Source organism: Dromiciops gliroides, chromosome 1, assembly GCF_019393635.1.
Source record: "Dromiciops gliroides isolate mDroGli1 chromosome 1, mDroGli1.pri, whole genome shotgun sequence".
In the NCBI taxonomy this organism is placed as follows: domain Eukaryota; kingdom Metazoa; phylum Chordata; class Mammalia; order Microbiotheria; family Microbiotheriidae; genus Dromiciops; species Dromiciops gliroides.
This window is the reverse complement of record NC_057861.1, coordinates 590,994,992-591,017,053: the sequence shown is the minus strand read 5'-3', so window position 1 is coordinate 591,017,053 and position 22,062 is coordinate 590,994,992. Positions and strand designations below refer to the sequence as shown.

The following is a 22,062-nucleotide window of genomic DNA, read 5'->3' as shown; positions in this document are numbered from 1 at the left end:
CCCTTCATAAAATTTTGGGGAATATCAAAAGTAGATAAAACAAGGTCTGGGGGATTCCTTCATTCCTTGCCCACACTCTGGTGTGGGGGCTAGTTTGTTAGCAAGCTGACTTTGGGTTTGAAAGTGGTTTTTGGAAGGGGATTATGTGTCAAAGATAAATGACCTAAATTGCTAATTTTTGATCCAGAGTAACTTCTCATTTAAATTTAATCTGCAGTTCTTCTGAATGTGAGTTTTGGTGTATTGTGTGTTGTGTGTGTGTTTCCTAGTTTTCCATATTTAAAACTGGGTCTGATCTTTTTTTTTTTCTTTTTTTCTTTCTTTTTTTTTTTTTTTGGTGAGGCAGTTGGTGTTAAGTGACTTGCCCAGGGTCACACAGCTAGTGTCAAGTGTTTGAGGTCGGATTGAACTCAGGTCCTCCTGACTCCAGGGCCTGTGCTCTATCCACTGTGCAAACTAGCTGTCTCTGGGTCTGATATTTTAGTGAATCTTGGCTACTAAGTACTTTGAGAGAATTACCTCCTTGTGAAACTGTTAGATGTGCTTCTAGGTTTATGGGATCCTAGAGATGGCCAGAGAGAGCCTTGGTATGGTGGAAAGAACACTAGCTTCAATCAGGAGACTTGGGTTAAAATCCAGCCTCTGAGACAATTACTGCCTTGGGCCTCAGTTTCCGTAATTGTAAAATAAGGGAGTTGGACTAGGGTCTCTGAGGTCTTTTTTTTTTTTTTTTAGTGAGGCAATTGGGGTTGTGACTTGCCCAGCGTCACACAGCTAGTGTTAAGTGTCTGAGGCCGGATTTGAACTCAGGTACTCCTGACTCCAGGGCTGGTGCTCTATCCACTGTGCCACCTAGCTGCCCCTCTGAGGTCCTTTTGAGCCCACATTTGTGATCCTGAGTGCTCAGGACCACATATTTAGCAGAGCTTGGATTTGAACTCAGTTTGTTTCCCTTTCTATACTTATACTTCATCAGACTTCTCTCTTCATTGTACCTTATTAGCATTTATCTAGCCCAAACTATTTAAAAATAGTGTAGTTAGTATCAATAGTCAAGTTAGTGCTTGCATCTTGGTTAAGGTTTGTTTGCGATTCTTTCTTTGACTAGGCTTTTAGGTGAAGAGTATTAGTATTCTTATACTCCATTTGTAAGCATTAGTTTTGTGAGTGAATTCCCTCTTCTACCCTCAAATAAACTCTGTTTCTTTTCTTTCTGTACTTCATTCTATATCCTCTTTATCTTCTTTTCAAAGCTTCCTTTTTTTCAAAGCTCTAAACTTTCCGTTTGTGCAATTATTAGAAAGCATTTTTAGGACTGGTGGTTAGGAACCATTCTTGGGGACTGTTTTTTCTTCCAAGTCATGTATTTTTTGTTACTTTCCATTTTGTGGCCTTTATATGGAGAAGCCAACTAAAGATCATTAAGATTCTGAAGGTCAGAGGGGAAAGTATGCATGCTTAATTGACATTAGGTCAGGGAAACTTTTTGAATGCTAGGTAGTTATTAAAATCTACCATCCCTCTTAAAAATGGTTTTCTAGAGCTAGATTAATAAACCATTATCATTCATGCGATACTGCTAGTTAACTTTAAGAATTTAAAAAACAGCTTTTAACACAGTATCATGAAAATCTTAAAATAGATTTGTGTTTTCCTTAGATCATGTGTGTATAAAATTGGGGGAAAAGACTCATTCATCCATAGTTTTGTGGAGTCAGTTTTTAATTGGATATTTTAATTAAAGTTAATATTGTTTTGTAGCAGTTTTTCCTCCCCCTTTCTTGGGCCTTATCTCTTGTACTTGATGAGAACATAGTCTGATGTTCTAAACTCTTAAGTCGTTCTGCACAATGCAGGATATTTAATATGCATGTTTTATTTACCACTCCCATAGTAACACTTTATGTTTTTATTGAGAGGCAACAAGGTAGGAGACTTGGAATCGAACTGATGTTGAATCCTGGCTATGACACTTATAATAACTCTGGCTTTTTGTTTTCTTATTGCTATAAGGAAAGAGCTCATTGCTGCTATTGAGACATGTTATTATTAAGGCATTAGTGAAAGGAATTGGTAGACCTGGGCTTTACTATTTATGCCCATGTAAAAAGTCACAACTTTTGATTCTCATCTGTGTGTGTGTGTGTGTGTGTGTGTGTGTGTGTATGTAAAATGGGAATACTACCTGATGAGGTGGTTGTGTGACTCAAAAAACCCTTGTAACCGAACCATACATATCGTCAGAAAAATTGAGAAACTTTTTGCCCTGAATCAGATTTTCAAATGTTTGCTATTATAAGTTCACCTTTTCATTGGAGCATTTAGCTGTTTACTTTGTTTCTTTTATAATCAGAATTTGTGGATTTTTAATTCTTATCATTTACATTGCTTTTAAAGTGATACCATTTGCTATGTTGTTGAATTTTTGAGTATATCAGAATGTGAGAACATTTTTTTTTTTCGGGGCAATGGAGGTTAAGTGACTTGCCCAGGGTCACACAGCTAGTAAGTGTCAAGTGTCTGAGGCGGGATTTGAACTCAGGTACTCCTGAATCCCAGGCTGGTGCTTTATCCACTGAGCCACCTAGCCACCCCCTATGTGAGAACATTTTAGGAGCCTTAGTTTTGTTAGTATAATCTAGAAGTGCTAATTCAGCTCTTGGAGTATTTCTAGAACTCCCAAGGAAGGTGGCAGATGAACTGTATTCTTTGATAAGTAGGAAAGTTATACACACACTATATATATCTACACAACATACATGTATATATGTAACTATATGTATATGAATTCATGAATGAAAATTTAATATCTGAAGAATATAAATTTATTTTGGTGGGCTGGTTTGGACTTCTAATTTAGTCTGTGCAGGGGCTTCCCTTTTCTGATGCATATATGCAGACCTGGCTGTCCCTTTTTATTCTTTTTTTTTTTTTAAGTGAGGCAATTGGGGTTAAGTGACTTGCCCAGGGTCACACAGCTAGTAAGTGTCAAGTGTCTACGGCCGGATTTGAACTCGGTACTCCTGAATCTAGGGCCAGTGCTTTATCCACTGCGCCACCTAGCTGCTCCTGGCTGTCCCTTTTTATTATGGTTTTAGATTAGCCCGATGACACTGAGAGGTTAAGTGACTTCTCCATCATTACACATATATTTTTATAGGAGACAGGGCTTAATTGTAGAGTTTGATTTCCTTGGCCTTCTATGCACTATTCCCAATCATTTCGGGGTTTACAAATAGATGTCTAATAATATACATTTTTTTCTTTTTTAGGCAATGGGGGTTAAGTGACTTGCCCAGGGTCACACAGCTAGTAAGTGTCAAGTGTCTGAGGCTGGATTTGAACTCAGGTACTCCTGAATCCAGGGTCAGTGCTCTATCCACTGTGCCACCTAGCTGCCCTAAAAATATAATTTAACATGCGAGGTAGTATTTGAAAACATTCATCATATTCCATTGACTTCAGTGATTGTTACCTTGAAAGAACTTAAAGACATTTTTCCTTAGTTTTTATTTCTTTATGGCTATTTCATACTCAGAACAGGATGGATAGGAAACACTTGTAAAATCTTAAATTTTCAATTGGGGTGAATTTGAAAAAAAGGTTTTTCTCCTTTGTGGACAACTCGATTGATAATTGCGATTGATTTTGTTTGGCCTTGGGGCTCTGGTTCTTTGCAGTCTAGTATTGTTGAACTTGGAAGATTGTCCTCTGATCAAGCTAAAAAATTCTGAGATGCTAGCTAACTTTTAGCTTTAAATAGTATCTTGTGGGGGCAGCTAGGTGGAACAGTGGATAGAGCACTGGCCCTGGATTCAGGAGGACCTGAGTTCAAATCCAGCCTCAGACACTTGACACTTACTAGCTGTGTGACCCTAGGCAAGACACTTAACCCTCATTGCCCCACCAAAAAGAAAATCAAATAAATAGTATCTTGTTCTCAGATGTCAATGGAACTACCTACATAAACACTGTTGTATTGAAATGTAGACTATAGCTGATCTGAAATGACTGTTTTTTTGAATCCATTTATTTTTAAGAAGAAAGTTCTGATTATATGAAGATAAATGGTACTGTTGGGGTTATGCCCAATTTTCATCTTTATGACACTTGGGCTTTGGCCTCAGGAAAGCAGTTTTTGATAACCGGCAATAGTATGTTGGTAAATGTTTAACAATTGGCTCTTTGGGGGAAAATAGACCTATGTTTAATCTGCATTGTTATCATTTTTTTCATGACTTAAGTCTAGGCAATCAACAAAACAATAAACCAAATCTTGATTTGTAGCATTTGTTCAATTCTGAGGTGTTAATGCTCACTCTGAAAATGTAACAACAGTAGCCTCTTCCAGCTGGCTCCATCATACCCTTAGATACTTAATTCCCCCTGAAGCTCCATGGATGTATTTGATTATTGGTGGGAGCCTGTAGCATCCTCATAGATTTAGAGATTAGGAGTTAAAATTTGTTTATGGCATTCGAGTTGGAGTAGGATTTAGCTATTGAAGTTGATCCTTTAGTCCCAGAGTTCATTCTCTTTTTGGACCCTGAATTTTTATAAAAACATCTGATCCAAAAAAAAAAAAAAGATTGAACTTAGAACTTAGAGACCTATGTTCAAATTCTGCCTCTGACACGTTAGGGGAGTGCCCTTCAAAGTCAGTTACATAACTAACGAATCTTAGTTTCCTCTTCTGTAAAATGGTGGTAATAATTCTTTATGTATCTCACAGGGTTATTGTGAGAGAAATGCTTGGTTAAATCTTACTGTACAATATAAATGTGAGTTACTACTATTACTGCTTTTCATGTTGATTTCATACTAAGGAGATAATGCATTTGTTTTAGTCCATCTTAAGTCACAAATAAACATTACCATGTTATCCAAATGGATCGGATAAGAAAGAATATATTATTTTAACATGGTACAGAATTAAAGTTTATAATTTTTAAGTTTTATTACTTCCCTCACATGCATTAGACTTCCTTGCTGCTTAGGGATATGACTGAAGTTGGAGACTCTGGAATTAGATTGTCTTAGCAAACTACTGTGCATTGATTTAATGGTATGTAGCTTAGTAGTTTAGTTATCCTGGAACTATAAAAGCATACAGCTGAATATCTTAGACATAGCTGACTTTCCGAAGTCATAGACATATGTATTTCTGAAACTTTGTTTAGAAAACATAGGACTCAATCTTTTGTAAAGGCTCTCTCTAGCTTCATGTTGAGGATAGGCTTAAAACAAATTTCTGAGCTGAAGTGACCGAACTGCATAATACATAAGTGTTCTAGCAAAAGTTCAAAAATAATACATAGCTACAACCAGTGAAACATTTTTTAAATCATGCCTTAAATCTGCAAGATTTGGACTATGATCTTTGTTTTTTTGAAAATTTTACTTTTTACGTGTTAAAATCAAAATAAAATTCCTTTGCCTAGAATCAGCAAGGTTATCTTTTTAATCGCTTTCTTGGAATGAAATTTCCTATTTTATTTTGTTCTCTGTGGTTTGTAGATATATATTTCCTTGCCTGCTTAATCTTATATTTTGGACTGTCCAATCCTGTTGCATATTTGTTCTGCATCTTTGTTGCTAAAATTTGTGTTTCTGTCCTGACTTTTATTCCTGCAATGTTGTAATCTGGCTGGAGTCTTATCCCATTCAGTCCCTTTTAAAATATATCCCTTTTAAACTATCTTTTGCCTTTACACATTGAGGAATGCTTAGTGGGAGAGAGTAAGGAGTGAAGGTGGGGATGGACTACTCTATGAAGTTGGTTGAAAAGGTTTTTTCAGTGTAGGCTTGAGCATCTTGACTGTTTTGGGTTAATGGATTTCCCTTTTCTCCTTTAATATGCTAGAAGCCAAACAAGAAGAATGGGGTGCAATGAGCCACCTTAGATTTGTAGCATGATTTCACTTTCTTGTCTTTTTAATGACTACTACCCCTTCCTCTAATCGTAGGGCTAAAAGTAATTCCCTGTGTCTACTATGGGGAAAGTGTACACTATGCAACACTTCTTGCTAACTGCTATGATTTAAATGTTTTCTTTTGTGTTCTTAGTGGAAGCATAGTTGAGCATTATGTTCATTTTTATGGTGTATCTTTAGGTGTAATTAACTTGTTTAAATTATTTTTTTGGAGGGAAGAAACTTGTTTTAATGTTCTCTTTTGTACAGCAAAACCCCCCCACCTTTTTTGAAGTAAAATTTTATTTATTATGAGTAAATTCAATGAATAAAAAACAAAATAAGGATTAAAATAATACAATTGAAATATTAATTTAAAAATATAAACTTTCTCTTGATCTAGCTATGAACTTATAATTTTTTGCATATATTTATGTTTTTTCTAATTCTGTTTTTTATATTTTTGTTACTTTGATTCCCTTTGTATTTATCACTTATTTCCATACACACCCACTGCTCCCCTTCTCCCCCCACACCCCCAATATGATCTCTATCTGTAGCAAAACCGTCACATAGTGACGTTGGCCTCATAGTATATGGGATAATGCTGCATTTTGTTTAATGTATTTAATGGGAATCTAACTTATAATGGGGAGGATTTGTTGTTGTTGTCATCAAATGATATATGTACCAGTTTCAGTTTTCACATGCTGCCAAATTTCCATTTTTGTTCAGTTTGGAATCTGCTGTGATGATGGAATCACTTTTCTACTTTTTGACACTATTTACTGTTAGTCATTATCTTTTCCTTCCAAAAATGTACCTAGATTAAAAACACATTTAGGATCTGAATCTGCAATGGAAGAATACAATAAATTAAGGATTTTGTTGTTGTTGTTGTTTTACGAAAGAATTCTTTACAAAAAGGCCAGGAATAAGGAATATGCTTTATTTACAAAAGATTAGAAATGCATCATTAATTTACTGCTAAGACTTAGAAACAAAGTAAAATGACTTTTAAGATATTTCCTAATATTTAGAGACACTGACCAAGGGGCTGTTTGATTAAGAGGGATCATTTTCCTAAATCAGAGTGAAGTACAAAAGTGGACAGATGTGATAAGTGAGGAGAATGGATGGTGTGGCAAATTTTAGGACAAGGTTCTAGAGACTGGAGCTGCTGGCATAACTAACTGCAGGGTGCCTAGGATCCAAGAAAGATGTAAAATGGGTCATTTCATCCTGAAATTTAATATTTTATAATCATAAACCTTAAGGCTTGCTGTGTGTTATGTTTTATTAGATCTGTTAAATCTCTGTGGGAATGCATCTCTGAAATTGCATTGTAAATTAACATGTACTTATGATCCGATTTCAAACAAGTTTTTTTTTTTAAACTACATATTTATTTTCTGAATCATTTTCAACAACTTCATTGAATTGGGCTGTTAGGTAGGAATTAAAACTTTAAAACAAAACTATGTGCCTGGTTTAAAAATTAAGGAAAAAACCAACTTTGAGATAAATTTCATAAGAAGAAACAGAATTGACCTCAAAAATAACTTGATTTAAAACTTTTTTTATATTTTATATTCTATTGCTTAAGGAGATAATAGTACAATATTTTAGTCATTCAGAAAATGACAGTTTGGTAAAAGTTAAAATTTGATGGAATAATTTTTTAAGTCAGGCAGTCTTTAATAAAAGGGTAAGATTTGGATCTAATTGCTTTTAGCATGAAGCTCTAAAATTTGGAGTTAGGTAAAATGTTATGTATAATATTTCCAAGTCAGTTTAACAACAGCTTTAAAAAACATTCATGCTTTGATTATGTTGAAACTGGTCTCAGTTTCTTAGATCTGAGTCATTTAGGAAATTTCTACTTTGGAACCTTATAAAAAATATAACTGATGAGTATGTTTTTTTTTTTTTTTTAAACAGAAAGCGTGGATGCCCATCAACGAAGTTTTGATCTAGGAATTCAAATTGGCTACCAGCGTCGCAATAAGGATGTGTTAGCATGGGTTAAAAAACGCAGAAGAACTATTCGTAGAGAAGACTTGATCAGCTTCCTCTGTGGAAAAGTCCCTCCTCCACGAAACTCTAGAGCTCCCCCAAGACTAACTGTAGTATCCCCTAATCGAGCTACTTCAACAGAAACTAGCTCATCTGTAGAGACTGATTTGCAACCCTTCCGTGAAGCCATAGCTCTGCATGGTAAAGCTTTTTAAAAACATTTCTCTGCTAAAAATGATTAATGACTTGTTTGGACTTTTTTCATGCTCAAGAAATGAATTTAGGCTTGTCTATTTTTCTCTTACAGTTAAAGTGTATTGACATTTTTAGGTATTATTAGGACTTTATAAATGGGATGTTAACCAATATCTTAGGTAAACAGATTCTATTGCCATTTGGACCTAATTTTCTAATGTCCCAAATGCTGTTTTGAGCTAAATATTCTGTGCCAAGTATGTATTAGCAGGCAATGAAAACACTGCCTGAATTTGCAGTGTCCTTACAGTTGACTAGATTTTCTTACCTCATGTGCTGATTAATCTTTATTGCTAAGGACATTTCTTAGATGTTTTAAGATGTAATAGTTATAATTATCATGACCTACCTAATTGCAGCTAAGTTTAAGGATTCAGTGAAGCTATGGCATGTGAATAATTTTTTTATTTTAGAAGTCACTATAAAAGCATACCCATTTTTCTAATGGTTCTGTGGTGGTGATGAGCTAATGACCAACCAGAGGTGGGAATAACGAATTGAATTGTTACTTTATTTATTCTCCTTAGTTCTTATTAGTTGATATCATCTGGAATATCAGGGGTCCTACAAACTTTTTTTTTTCCTTTTCCCAGTTCTAGTTCTATCATGTTACCTCCATTGTTTGAGTCATCTCTAATTTTGATTTTTTGGAGATTGTGTTCTGTCATTTCACAAGTATCACTGGGAGGACAATACTGTAAAAGAAAGACTTCTGCATCAGTCAGGAAGCATACTTGCTCTATGTGTCAGGCACTGTGCCCTCAATGTTATCTCACGTTCTACTGGGGGAAGAAAGTGTGTAAATAACTAGGTACACTATATAGAAGATGGAAGATAATAAAGGTGAGGATCGGGAAGGGACTAGCAATTGGGAGGGGTCTTTATGGTGAATAGGGAAAAACTTAGTCTACATAATGTGATTTGAGCTGAATCTTGAAGGAAACTAACTGATCTGGGGATCAGGAAGCAGCATATTCTTGGCATGGGGGGTGGTGGGTGGGGGACAGCTAGCTTAAAGACAGATGGGGTGTCATGTGAAGAACAGCAAGTAGGCAAGTTTATCTGGACTATAGAGTCTGTAGAGGGCAGTGAAGTGTAGAGGCTTGAGTCTAGGTTGAAATTGTTGAAAGTACTACTCATTTTCTTAAATGCAATCCAGTCTACTTGCTTATTTTATTTAAATCTGGATTCATCTCGTCCATCTAAAGTAACTATCCTTAAATACATATACTGATGGACTAATTAATGGACTGCTTATCCATCTGTATATTTATACCCTGGAAAAGAGGAATTTTCCATACATTTGATTGTTCTTGCATGGATTGTTAGGCTGCTCTTTTTAGTGACCTGGTTTCTCAGTGAGGATGCCCTGTAGGATTTGGGGGCTTGATACATTTATCATAATGTCTTCTGAAAACAAAAACCATCCAGAAGAACTCACCTTCAAGAGGGGATTCCTTTTCCCTTTTTACTCTGGGCAGGTCTATTCAGTGGTGAAAACACCTTTGGCAGGCATATTTAAACCTTGTTTTAATACTTGCCTGATACTGATTAAGAGCTTCATTGAGCAGTTTTGTGAGGTTGTATAATGCTTAAGTTAACTGACTAAAAACTGGAGAGATTTTTCTTATTTTAAGAAATAAGTTGAAAGAGAAGTCAGTAATTTTGCTTATGATATATATGTAAGGCAGGCTGACTTAAAACATAAGGACTGAAACATCAAATAAATGACCAAGCACATAAATAAGATGCATTGTAGGTAGATTATCTATAATCTTGTCATAGGTGTTATTTATTGCACTTCAGTATTTGAAAAATGTGTCCTGACACCAAAACTTAAGTATAAATGATTCCTATAATACTATAGCTGATGCTTGTCATGGTAGCACATGAAGACAAAAACTTGATAAAGAACATAAGGTTTTCTTTCCTTTTTTTTTTTTTTTATAATGAGGCAATTGGGGTTAAGTGACTTGCCCAGGGTCACACAGCTAGTAAGTGTTAAGTGTCTGAGGCAGGATTCGAACTCAGGTACTCCTTACCCCACAGCCGGTGCTCTATCCACTGTGCCACCTAGCTGCCCCAGAACATAAGGTTTTAAAATAAGTTTAAAAAACCCGTGGCTTTCAAGTATTTACATTAAAAATGTTACAGAGAAGCAGGTGGGTAGGGCAGTGGATAAAACACCAGCCCTGGATTCAGGAGGACCTGAGTTCAAATCCAGCCTCAGACACTTGACACTAGCTGTGTGACCCTGGGCAAGTTACTTAACTCCCTCATTGCCCTGCCCAAAACAAAACAAACCCAGACTCAGTTCTGCAATATACTTTACAAGATCCTTTGCTTTGAAGATTTTTAATAAAAAGGAATTTATATTCTGAGGAGTTTTTGCTCTTTCCTGACTAAGCCATGTCATTCTTTTTTTTTTTTTTTCAAAATCACTTAAATTACCCATGGAACTTAAAAAGTTTCAGTCATTGGCTTTGTGGTTTATGCCATCCCTATTTCTCCCATAGTTCTAAGTACCCTGACTTTCTTCTAGGATATTGTTAAAAAGTGTGATTAAAAAAACAGATTTGAAACAATTCAGTTTAACGGGTTAGACACCTACTTGCTATGTGCAAAAACACTAAGTCCTTCTCTTAAGTTCCCCCTCCCCATCCCCCCAGTATGGTCATAAGACAATTATATTCTCTTCAACTTGATTTCTTTCAAATCAGTGTTAAAATTGTATAAATAAGTTCTACTATTAACTCAAATTGTTTCAATATTAGTGTCTCTTGCCTTAGATTCCTAAAGGGTTTAGGTTTCTAAAGGATTTAGAGCTGGAAGGGATCTTAGAGGCCATCTACTTCAGCCTCCTTGTTTTACAGATGAGGAAACTGATTTGTAAAGGTGATAGTTTTGATGAGAACTTTTAAGTATTTTCTGTCACATTTATATTTAGGACTTTAACATTTATTATAAGTGTCTGATACATGCCAGGCATTGTTGTCAGTAAGGATACCAAAAAACCAACTTTACTGGAGGACTTGACATTTACCTTCACCACCTCCCAAATTAGTTTGTAAAGCTTTGCACAACAGCACTTGACCTGAACAATACAGTCAGTCATTAAGCATTTATTAATTGCCTGCTTTGTGTCAGGCATTGTGCTGAACCCTGGAGATACAAAAAAAAATAAAATTCTTCAAGGAGTCTACATTTTAATGGAGGAAAGAGAGAGTGAGAATGAGAGAATGTGTAGGAGTCTACATTCTAATGGAGAGGAGGGAAAGGTTATGTGGGTGTATGTGTGTACACAGAATAAATATAAGGTATTTTGGAGAAGGTCACTAGTAGCTGACTGGATCAGTAAAGGCTTCATTCAGAAGATGATGCTTGAGCTAAAGAAAATCAGAGATTCCCCAAAGTTGAACCAAGGGATGACTTTTCAGCACTGCCAGTGGAAAGAACTAAATTAGTTTTTTCTTTTTTGGTGGGGCAGTGAGTTTGGAGGGTTAAGTGACTTGCCCACGGTCACACAGCTAGCAAGTGTCAAGTGGCTGAGGCTGGATTTGAACTCAAGTCCTCCTGAATCCAGGGCCAGTGCTTTATCCACAGTTCCACCTAGCTGCCCCCAAATTAGCTTTATTTATTTATTTATATTTGTTTGTTTGTTTATTTATTTATTTATTTATTTATTTTTTATTTATTTTTTTTTTAGTGAGGCAATTGGGGTTAAGTGACTTGCCCAGGGTTACACAGCTAGTAAGTGTTAAGCGTCTGAGGTTGGATTTGAACTCAGGTACTCCTGACTCCAGGGCCAGTGCTCTATCCACTGCCCCACCTAGCTGTCCCCCCTAGCTGCCCCCCCCCAATTAGTTTTAATGGGATTTGACTCCCTGTTTTTTCCCCACTTGTTACAGGTTCACAGTTTTTCCAGCTTCCTTACTGACAGTAAAATAAAGTCCTTTGGATAGTATGCATCATTCAAATATTAATATGAATTTGTTTACTAAAAAGTTAATGTTAGGGAAGACTTCAGGATAATGGGGGGGAATAATTACAGAACAGTTTTTAAAGTTACTTTATTTGTGTATATGTTTATATTAACTCTAATAGCTGAGTGTTATCACTTGGATTTTATTTGTTCCCCTTTAATGAACCAGTTAATTTGTAAATAGTACATTGTATAAAAATGGTTTGGATAAAATGGTTTAAAATTTGCAAAGTTAATTCCATAAGTAGGTTAAACCTTCTGGCTTAAATCCTGTTTGTACTTAATTTGCCTAGCCAAACTTATTTTTTTCACATGTTTAATGTCTGAAGTTTATTTTACTTTAGCTAATGTCTAAATTGATACTCAATTTAAAGTTAGGTGGGTTGAAGGTAATGAGTTTGTAAATATTTCTAAGAGCTAAAAGGATATGATGTTGATTTGTGCTTTGGGATGGTTTCTACAAACTAAAATCACCCTATAATCAATGTTTTAAGGTTTTCCTTTGTGTCTTGATTTAATTAGTATTAAGCTCATGTTTTGAGGGAGTGTACTGTGAAGTACTGTAAGGCATTCTTTACCCTCACCTCTTTCCTATTTGAGAAGAAATAATAAAAAGTTTTCCTCTCATCTCTTTTCCCTATCCCATTGAATTAACAAGCATACTGCCAGCTGAAATTTCTTCAAGGTATAATGCTTTATCTTTGTCTAGAATGGACCAGTGATTTCCAAAGTGGGGTGGTCCTGTCAAGAACTCTGAGTGGATAATCTTTTAGTCTGAAGGTGGGAAGTGGGAAGGGGGATTATATCTCGTCTACCCCACTCAAACCAACACAACTACCACACCTTCTTTATCAGTTATCATTCAGCATCTTGCTCCAACCTCTTCCTATCATTCTTTGTTACAACCCAGGTAGATGGTAAGGATGAGGGAGCAGCAAGCAGTGAGGTAAAATTTCTCACTCACCTTCAGGCCCCACATCATAACTGGCAGGTTGCCTTTTAGCCTGTCAATGAATAAAATTCCTGTCCTCCCTTCCCCCTCCTTACCCCTTGTTTATTTTGGGTTTGATAGAGTAAATCATACAGGATGAGCAGACCTGGATAAGCGGTCATTTGCATTGCAACCTTTATTACTTTTATTTCCCTGCCCAAGTCTATCCCTCTCTTCTAAATTCTCTTGGTTCTGTGAGATCACCACCATCTTTGTTCTATTCATCCAGGTTTACAATCTTGCTGTCATTCTTGACTCCTAACTCTCACTCCACATATCCAATCAATTAAAAAATCTTGGTGTTTTCTTCCTCCTCATTTCTTCAGTCTATCACTTTCTCTCCACCCATAAATCTAAGTGATAGCCTAGACCTCCTGATTGGTCTCCTGTATCAAATTTCTTCCCACTTAAATTCATCTTCACAACAGCGAAATTAATATTCCTAAAGAACGAGTCTTACATGGCAGTCCCTACTCCAGAGACCCTTGTTGGCTCTAGTATCAAATAATAATTTGATCTTTATTTCACACTTTTAAAGTTTCTGTGCTATGTTTAGTATAATGTTCATAGTTACTATTAATACAGTAGTACATTATAATTTATAAATATGTATCTTGGGTCCATGTACTGATGGGGGACAAGGTCAAAAAAAAGTTTGGAGACCACCAGAATAGACAAATGAGCCAGTTTTCCACTCTACTACCCTAAAACTTCAGCTTTATATCTCTTCTTTGGACTGTAATCCTGGTCTCCTATACTTCTAATTTTGATTCAGTGGCACTGTTTTGAACTGGAGCTGTAGTAGGAATTTTAATTCATGTAGAAAAAGGTCATGCCGTGGATAGAGCATTGAACCTGGAGTCAGTCCTGGGTATCCTACCTCATACTAGTTATGTGGCCCTGGGCAAGTCATTTAACTTCTGCCTCAGTTTCCTCATCTGTAAAGTGAGGATAATAATAATACCTGCCTCTTAGATTTGTGGAGATCAAATGGGGTATTTGTGAAGTCCTTTGCAAATCTTAAAGCAGTACATAAATGCTATCATCATTATTAATCAAAGAGATGGAATATTAGTTAGATGTAAATATTGCCTTCCAATCACTTATTTGCAAATGGTTTCCCTCAAAATTAAGCATCCTTTTCCTCCAAGGAAGAATGAATTGCTGAAGGAATAAAGGGATTAGATCTAGATTCCAGTTAACTGAATCTGCAGGTCTGGGTGAGTCATTTTTCTTTAGTAATTGGGCATACAGGTGTGGGGTCGGGGAGAAGGGTGTTATAGTTTTAGATTAATGAAAACTGCTATCTATAGGTCTTACTGCATCAGGAACTAGATGCTTGCATTAGTCACCATCACCTCTTCCCTTTCCCTCAAAAGACTACAAGACTATTTTGAAGGAGGGAAGGGAAGAGAATAAGTATAGTTATTTTTCTAAAGTTTTTTCACACACAGGACTAATAATTCTGCAGTTTGATAGGAGCACGTCAATATAAAAGTTTCACCAGAGCTTTTATAGGACAGTCTTTTCTATACTAGGGAAACGTAAGGGATTTTTTCTTTGTAGAATAAAGATGTGTTGCTTATGATGGTCCATTCTTGGATTATGTATGTTTATTATCCATGTGTTTAGAGATCAGTCTACCACTTGATTTGGCATTGGCAAATCCATACTTGGGCATATATCTCTCATTTCCTGGGTCAAGATTTCCAACTGTCTTGAAGGGAATGGTGTTGTGGTCCCTTTGGTTATAACTTTGTCCTTTGTGATAAATATTTGTCTTCTGAGTAGTAGGGTCATATTCCTATCTGACTACATTGTTTATGAATTTGTACTTTGCAAAATGATTTGCAACATAGTAAGTACTCAGTAATAAATATATCTCAAATTATTCAGACCAATGTTTCTCATCACTGATGCAGAAAATAGTTGTTATTTCTGTGGTTATTAGGCATCCACTAAGCTTCCCTGCTATGTTACTTATTTTGGGAATATAGTTTTGTAGTTTACTGTAAAGTTTATTACCAGCTATTAGGTTTTCTAAAGCAATAATGTTAATTATAATAACTGAGAATCAGAAGGCTAGAAAATTTTTTTTGATATGTAAAGTACTCAAAACCTGTGTACTAAATACAAAGTTCACAGGGGTTGTCCTTTCAGACCCTTGGTTGAACCCTTTTTTTTTTAAAACTGATTTTTATAGAATTCTAACAGGTTTATTAGATTGTCTTTTGAGATTAGATACCTCTTCTCCAGCCATGTTGCCTTAGTACAGTGTCTATAAATGCTTAAGAACTGTTTGAAGGGGCTGGGTGTCACAGTGGCTAGAGCACTGGCCCCCCAACACTTTCACTTAAAGAGAAGATGGAAGAACATAGTCTTGGGTAAAAGCTGTTATAAGGTTTGTAGTCCTTCAATCTTAAGTGGTTTTGGGGCAGTAGAAATGAGGAAAACTCTGGGTAATCAGACCCATCCTAGAAACAAGAAGTTATATTGGATTTATTCTTAAACTTGAGTCATTACTGAAGGACCTGTGAAATTTAGTCTGTGGGGATGTCTGTGGTACATAGATAGAACTTAGTAATTTAGCTTTTATGAATTAACTTAAGCATTTGTATTTGTGTGTGTATATATACATCTATTTCTAATAATAGGCTCATTAAAATTGTGAAGACTTAATGACAAGTTCAATGTACCTGAAAAATCAAGGATTAAAGGAATTTTTCTTACATTGTTCATTTTAATTGAAAATACAGTTCTTAGCAATATTTGCAACTTCTCTTTTTAACAGTATTTAAATATAGACTAGGTAATTACCTTACATTAGAATGGTTCTCTTGTAATAGGAGCAGGTATATAGTTTTTAGGGATTTTTAAAATGTAAAAATGTTGTTGAAGACCTTCTGATTTCTTTATTTTAGAGTAGAATAATTCTGCAGTTATATCTTGTGGAAATTGTGTTGTAATTACACAACATATTTTGCTTCTTAGTAGGGTTAATTGGGAGTCAGATGACCAGCTACCATAGTGAACCCAGAAGTGAAAACCTAGGCTACCTGCAGTCTGAGGTGTTTGTAAAAACTGTTTGCAACTTTGAAATGACACTATCCACGTTACATTGTCAGACTTTTACATATGGAAATCAAACTTAACTACAGGGCAACTCAACTATTACTAATTTCAGTAGTCTCGTTTGAATTTTCATTCTCAACAAGTATATTTTGTTTTCACTGTCCTTAGGTACTGTAAGAGATACTTGGAGCTTATAGTATGGTAGGGGTGATAAGACATGTACAGCTACAATATAAAGCACTATGATAAGAACATATTAAGTGGTACCAATGAAGTACTGCTATAGGAATTCAGAGAGAGAGAGAAATTGCTTCTGTGTGGGCTAATCTGTTAGTATAGAAAGGTTAGCATTTGTACTTATTAGCAAATACCTTTCCATGAAATTTTAGGGAAATGTTTTTATTTCTAGGGTTATTCCATTTTAGTTAAGGTAATTTGAGAGCATTTAAATTTTATGTTTCTGAGTCTTCTTTTAAAGCATTATGGCATTATTTCTCCATTAAAGTCTCACTTCATTGTTTCATTATGGAGGGGAAGTGACCTTGTCAAAGATCCTCAGTGGCATACAAGCTCTCCAGTAAGTTGTATCAATACTGTCCTCTAAATTATGGAGAGTTTGCCATCTAACATTTGGGATTACCTACACAAATGAAACTATGACTCTTTTGGAGTATTGAAGAAGCTGACATCCTGCAGTCTGGTTACTCGTTGAAGATAGCTAGCTCTAGATATTTAGATATATCTATAGATATAGATATCTTTAGACATAGATATCTATAGACATCTATCTTCAATGAGTAACCAGACTGCAGGATGTCAGCTGCTAAGTGTGGGGGAGGGGATGGGAGGGGGGTTGTCAGTCAAGCACTGTATTTCTTCATTTTTTATTTTGTTTTTAATTTAAATTTTATTTTCAGTTACCAGGCATTTTTTTCTTTATCCAAGCCTTTAAAAACCAAAATCCCTTAGTAACAAATATGTGTAGTCAAGCAAAATAAATTCTTGTATTGGCCATTTAAAAAAATGTAAGTCTCATTGTGTGTATTTAGTTCATCACCTGTCCTGTCAAGAGGTGAGACAATATTCTTCATCATTAGTTCTCCAGAATCATGGTTGGTCATTGCATTGATCAGAGTTCTTAAGGCTTCTGCAGTTGTTTTTATGTTGTTATAGTGTTAATTGTTGTGGTTCTGCTTAATCTGCAGCAGTCCATAAACCATCCCAGGTTTCTGTCAAACTTTTTACAGCACAATAGTATTCCATCATATTTATGTGCCATAATTTGTTTAGCTGTTTCCCAGTTAATTGGGCATACTTTTGGTTTCCAGTTCTTTGCTCCACTATAAAAGAACTATAAGTATTACTGTGCCTGTAGGTCCTTCTCATTTTTCTTTATCTTGTTGGAGCCTAGGCACAGTAGGGTTATTATCGAGTCAAAGGTTTGTACAATTTTAGTAACTTTGGAACATAGTTGGAAATTCTTTTCCAGAATGACTGAGCCGTTCATAGCTGACCAAGTCAGTGCATCAAATATACCTTTTCTCCCCTGTAGCTCCTTTGACATATGTCCTTTTTTGTCAACTTTGCTAATCTGATAGTTGAGGTAAAACCTCAAAATTGCCTTAATTTGCACTTCTGATTATTAGTGATTTATTCAAATGCAAAACTTGAAAGGGATATAATCGTGTAACTGAAAAAGCAGTTTGAAGGTAGATTTGAATATCATACAGTACCTTCCTCAATAAGTAACAAACTTAAGACCAGGTCATATCAGCTAATACCTTAATTATAAATTTAGAGTGGAAGCACGGTTAACGAAAAACAAGCAAAAATGAGTACATAGGATAGAGAGGGCACAACAGATTTGCAGGAAGGAAAAAAGAAACAGAAGATGGCTAAAGGACAAACTTTCATAATTTTACCTGGGGCTGCCCTTAATTATCCTTGGTCATCTCAATTATAACTTTTTTAGGTTGCTAGGCTCTATTTGTAAGTAGTTCCTGTTCTCAATATGATCTGTGACAGATTTAAGAGCAGTTTTAGGAGATAATTTTTCAGAGGAACATTTGGACCTGTTGAGCTTTTAGTTTTCTAAAGAGAAAAATAAAGTTCTCAGAATGATAAGAAATTTAAAAAGTTGTAAGGAGTATGTATTAAGGTTTCAGCTGCACTCTGTGAACACTGACTTGCGGCTGGAAACTTTTCATGTGTTAGTATTCCCTTCAGGTGTGTGAGCTTGAGAGCAGGGACTCCTTATTTGAATCCCTAGCATTTACCACAGTGTTTTACATAAAGTAAATGCTTAAATGTTTCATTCTTTCAAGGTATATTAAATGAGAGTATACTTAGAGAAAAATTACTTCCCAATATTTTAGTTTTCCATTTTTTACCAGCTGATGAGATCAAAGTTCTTTCCCTACTGTGCCATTCTTTTCCTTTCTCATAAATTCTTCATAGAAGATGCATTCAATACATTAGAGGTCTTTCTCTGAATAATGTTGTGGGTACCATTGTAGTTTTTAGGCTGTCTACTTTTTTTGTTCATTTTTGCTACACTTATATATGGTTGGAAGTCTATGCCTATTCTCTTTGGTTGCTCTTTGGATAGTAACCCCAAAATTCTTTTCATTCTTAGAGGATCATAATGATCCATGACTTAACAGCTAAGTAGTGTCACCCTATAGTGTTATGATTGAAAGTGCTGCAATTCTGCCCAGTTTTTCCTCTTTTCTGGGTCTCCTTGTAACACCTCTCGGTAAAAAGTAATGCTGGGGGCGGCTAGGTGGCGCAGTGGATAAAGCAGAGGCCCTGGATTCAGAAGTACCTGAGTTCAAATCCAGCCTCAGACACTTGACACTTACTAGCTGTGTGACCCTGGGCAAGTCACTTAACCCCCATTGCCCCGCAAAAAAACCCCAAAAAAACCCAAATCCAGAAAACAAAACAAAACAAAAAAAGTAACGTTGACTTTGTAGTTGGGACTTCGATTGGAGTCCTTGAAGGACTCCTTGAGGAAGTTACTTTTTCCTCTCTGTGCCTCAGCATCTATTTATAAAATGAAGGTATATAGACTAGATGATAGCTTGTCCCTTCTAGATCTAGATCCTGTAATTCAAGAGTTGCCCATCCAGGTTCTTATATAGTATAAGTGATATGAAATTTTTTATCCACATTGTTTTTAGTTAGACTACTCTTGTTTTTCTGTGGGTTCTAATTGGGAAGCTTTTGTAATGTTTAGTAAATACCTTCCAACAATAAGGCTTATTTGGACAGTGTGCAGGATACTTTGCCAGGCAAAGGTGAACACCTTATGTGACTGTTCAAAGGATCTTAGGACTAGAACTAGAAAAGGACGTGAGAGTCCAATTATTCCAATCTTTTTATTTCTTCCTCTTTTATATCTTGCTTGGAGAGCAGAATTGAAAGCTATATTTTGTTGTCTTAACTAATGATCTTCAAAAAATCTGCCAGCAGTAATGGTAGGATCTTATATTTTCACACTTCTCAGTTTTATGACGTTTAAGATGTCTGCTCTAGAAAGCCATTTATGAAAGTGTATCTATTCTCCTTTCATGTTTTAACCAAACATGACATCTGTCGTTGTACATGATTTTCATAGTTTTATTTGTAAAGAAAGACATTTTGGTATTAACTGTTTTCTTGGTCCTTTTTTGGGGAGTGAGGGGTTATTTGAACTGTGATAATCTCTTCTGTAATTATGAAATTTCCCCTTTTTGACATATTTTTTTTTGAGATGAGACTGCTTTAGAAACTTGTCTCCAATTTGAATTTGTTTTGATTACATCTAGATCTACAAAATACAAAATTATATTTTGGAACAAAATTTTGCTTATTTGATCTTTTTAGTGACATTTCCTCAGAGATGACATTGACTACTGAAGTGGTATAATGCAATTGTAGTGTTTCCATTCTCAATGCTAATGAAATTAGGTCAAGATAAAAATGACAACAGATTTATTTCTCAACTGTTGACATTTTATCTACAAATGCTCTAGGGAGGATCTCTTAAGTTCTTCAGTCTGATTTTCTTAAATGCTTTCTGCTGTTTTGTATGAAAAATTCTTTTCATTATAGTTTTTAATACTATCATTATTATACTCTGAACCAGTATAAAATTCTTAACCTTTTTTGTGTAATTTGGTGAAGCTTAAGGACACTTTTTCAGAGTAATTTTTAAGTGAATAAAATCAAATACCTAGGATTACAAAGGAAACCAATTATATTGAAATGCAGTCCTCAATATTTTTTTTTAATTCATGAACTCTAGGTCAGGAACCATTGCTCTAAACTTCTGCCTTTGACAACCAAGTCTCTTTGCATGGAGTTTGTTTTGGTTAAAGCTGTTTCTGACCTCTTGTTGTGGCAACCATAACATTCTTTCAAAATGGTGATAGTCAATGTCTTTGTCCATTTCCAGTTTATCAGAATTAATTAATTTTAACACTTTGCTCTAGAATTGCTATAGTTGTACCTGGTATTTTTTCATCTTTATATTTTTTTTTCTGAACTTAATAATTATTTTAACTTGTAATAAGTGGTTGAACTGGGTGCATGCAGAAACTGATTCTCAAATGATTAATTTGATGAAGATCTTAACAGTAAATTTTTTATGTCCATTGCTTTTGGGCTCTTTTTGAAGTATTCATAATGAATAAGTGATAGACTTCGAAATAGGCTTTAGACTCCTTTCTTTCTGCTGAATTTTATTTTCCAATAATTTTCACTGCCTAGCAGCTTTGGAATTGAAGTTGTCCCCAAGTATCAAAATGTTGACTTAATTTGAAGGATCTTGTTAAATTTTTCACAAAATTAATCTACCTCTTCATTCCTTCCAGTGGAATTTGGTACATGTTATAATTATTTTCAGACAGCTTTTTTTGTTTATAATTTATAAATACTTGAAATGTTTTTGTTACTTTTGTGTACATTATCAAGTCTTGACAATTCTCTTCAGAAAAGTAAATATAGGAATATGGGAATCAGTAAGTTTTTTCTTCTGGTTACATTTATAATGAAAATTACAGTCTCTTTAGTTTTATGACAGTTGATTGGTCCTTAGCTTGCTCTCCCAACTTTTTACTACTCTGTCCCCTTCACTGTGAAAGTGGGAAGGGGACTGTGCCTGGATGAAGAATCTATTTTTGGGGGAGGAGTTTAGAGGGGAAGTAGTTATCATAAGTCTCTAGCTTCAGCCCCTAGTGACCTACCTTTTATGATCATGATTCTCTCTGTCCTTGATTGGGCTGGTCTTTTAATAGTAGGCACGGTTTTTTAGGCTATACTTTAGTCCTTTGCAGCTTGTTTTAACCTGCCATAGCATGCCACTGTGCTGGCATGAAACCTTAGATCAGAGTTCACTTCTTTGCCATGTTGTGGAGTAACGTTTATATAAATCTGTCTTTCCCCAGCCTCTTTTGTGCTGTTCTTCCTCTCAGCTGGCTATCAACTAATCCCACTATGTTCTTAGTTAAAGTACTAACTGATAAGATTTAAGGTAATGACTCTGTCTAGTCATGTTTGCATTTTAAACATTTAGGAAAGCTCCATATTCACAGAGAACCTGATAGGCTCCTTTATAGGATGGTTGATTTGTACATATACACAGGAATTAGCTAAGTTTAAATAACACTTTGTTGTTTGCAAGTGCTTTCCTCTCAACCCCTCCCCAGTACCCAGTATGTATGTTGTCATCCTTGCTAGTGAGTGAGGAACTGAGGCTCAGTGGTTAAATGACTTCTACCTTAAATCTTTTGATTCCTAGTTCAGTACTTCTGCTATACCGTGCTTCTTCTGTTTTAAATCCAGTTCAAGCC

At 35.4% G+C, this 22,062-nt stretch overlaps 1 protein-coding gene across 1 annotated transcript in view; it reads left to right on the top strand.

Moving 5' to 3' along the window:
* C1H16orf72 (chromosome 1 C16orf72 homolog) overlaps window positions 1-22,062 on the top strand; it is a 45,689-nt gene that overhangs the window by 4,848 nt on the left and 18,779 nt on the right. The window contains exon 3 of the mRNA XM_043975009.1: window positions 7,854-8,129. Within this exon, the coding sequence (XP_043830944.1) occupies window positions 7,854-8,129 (276 nt within the window). The remainder of the gene's footprint in view (window positions 1-7,853; window positions 8,130-22,062) is intronic.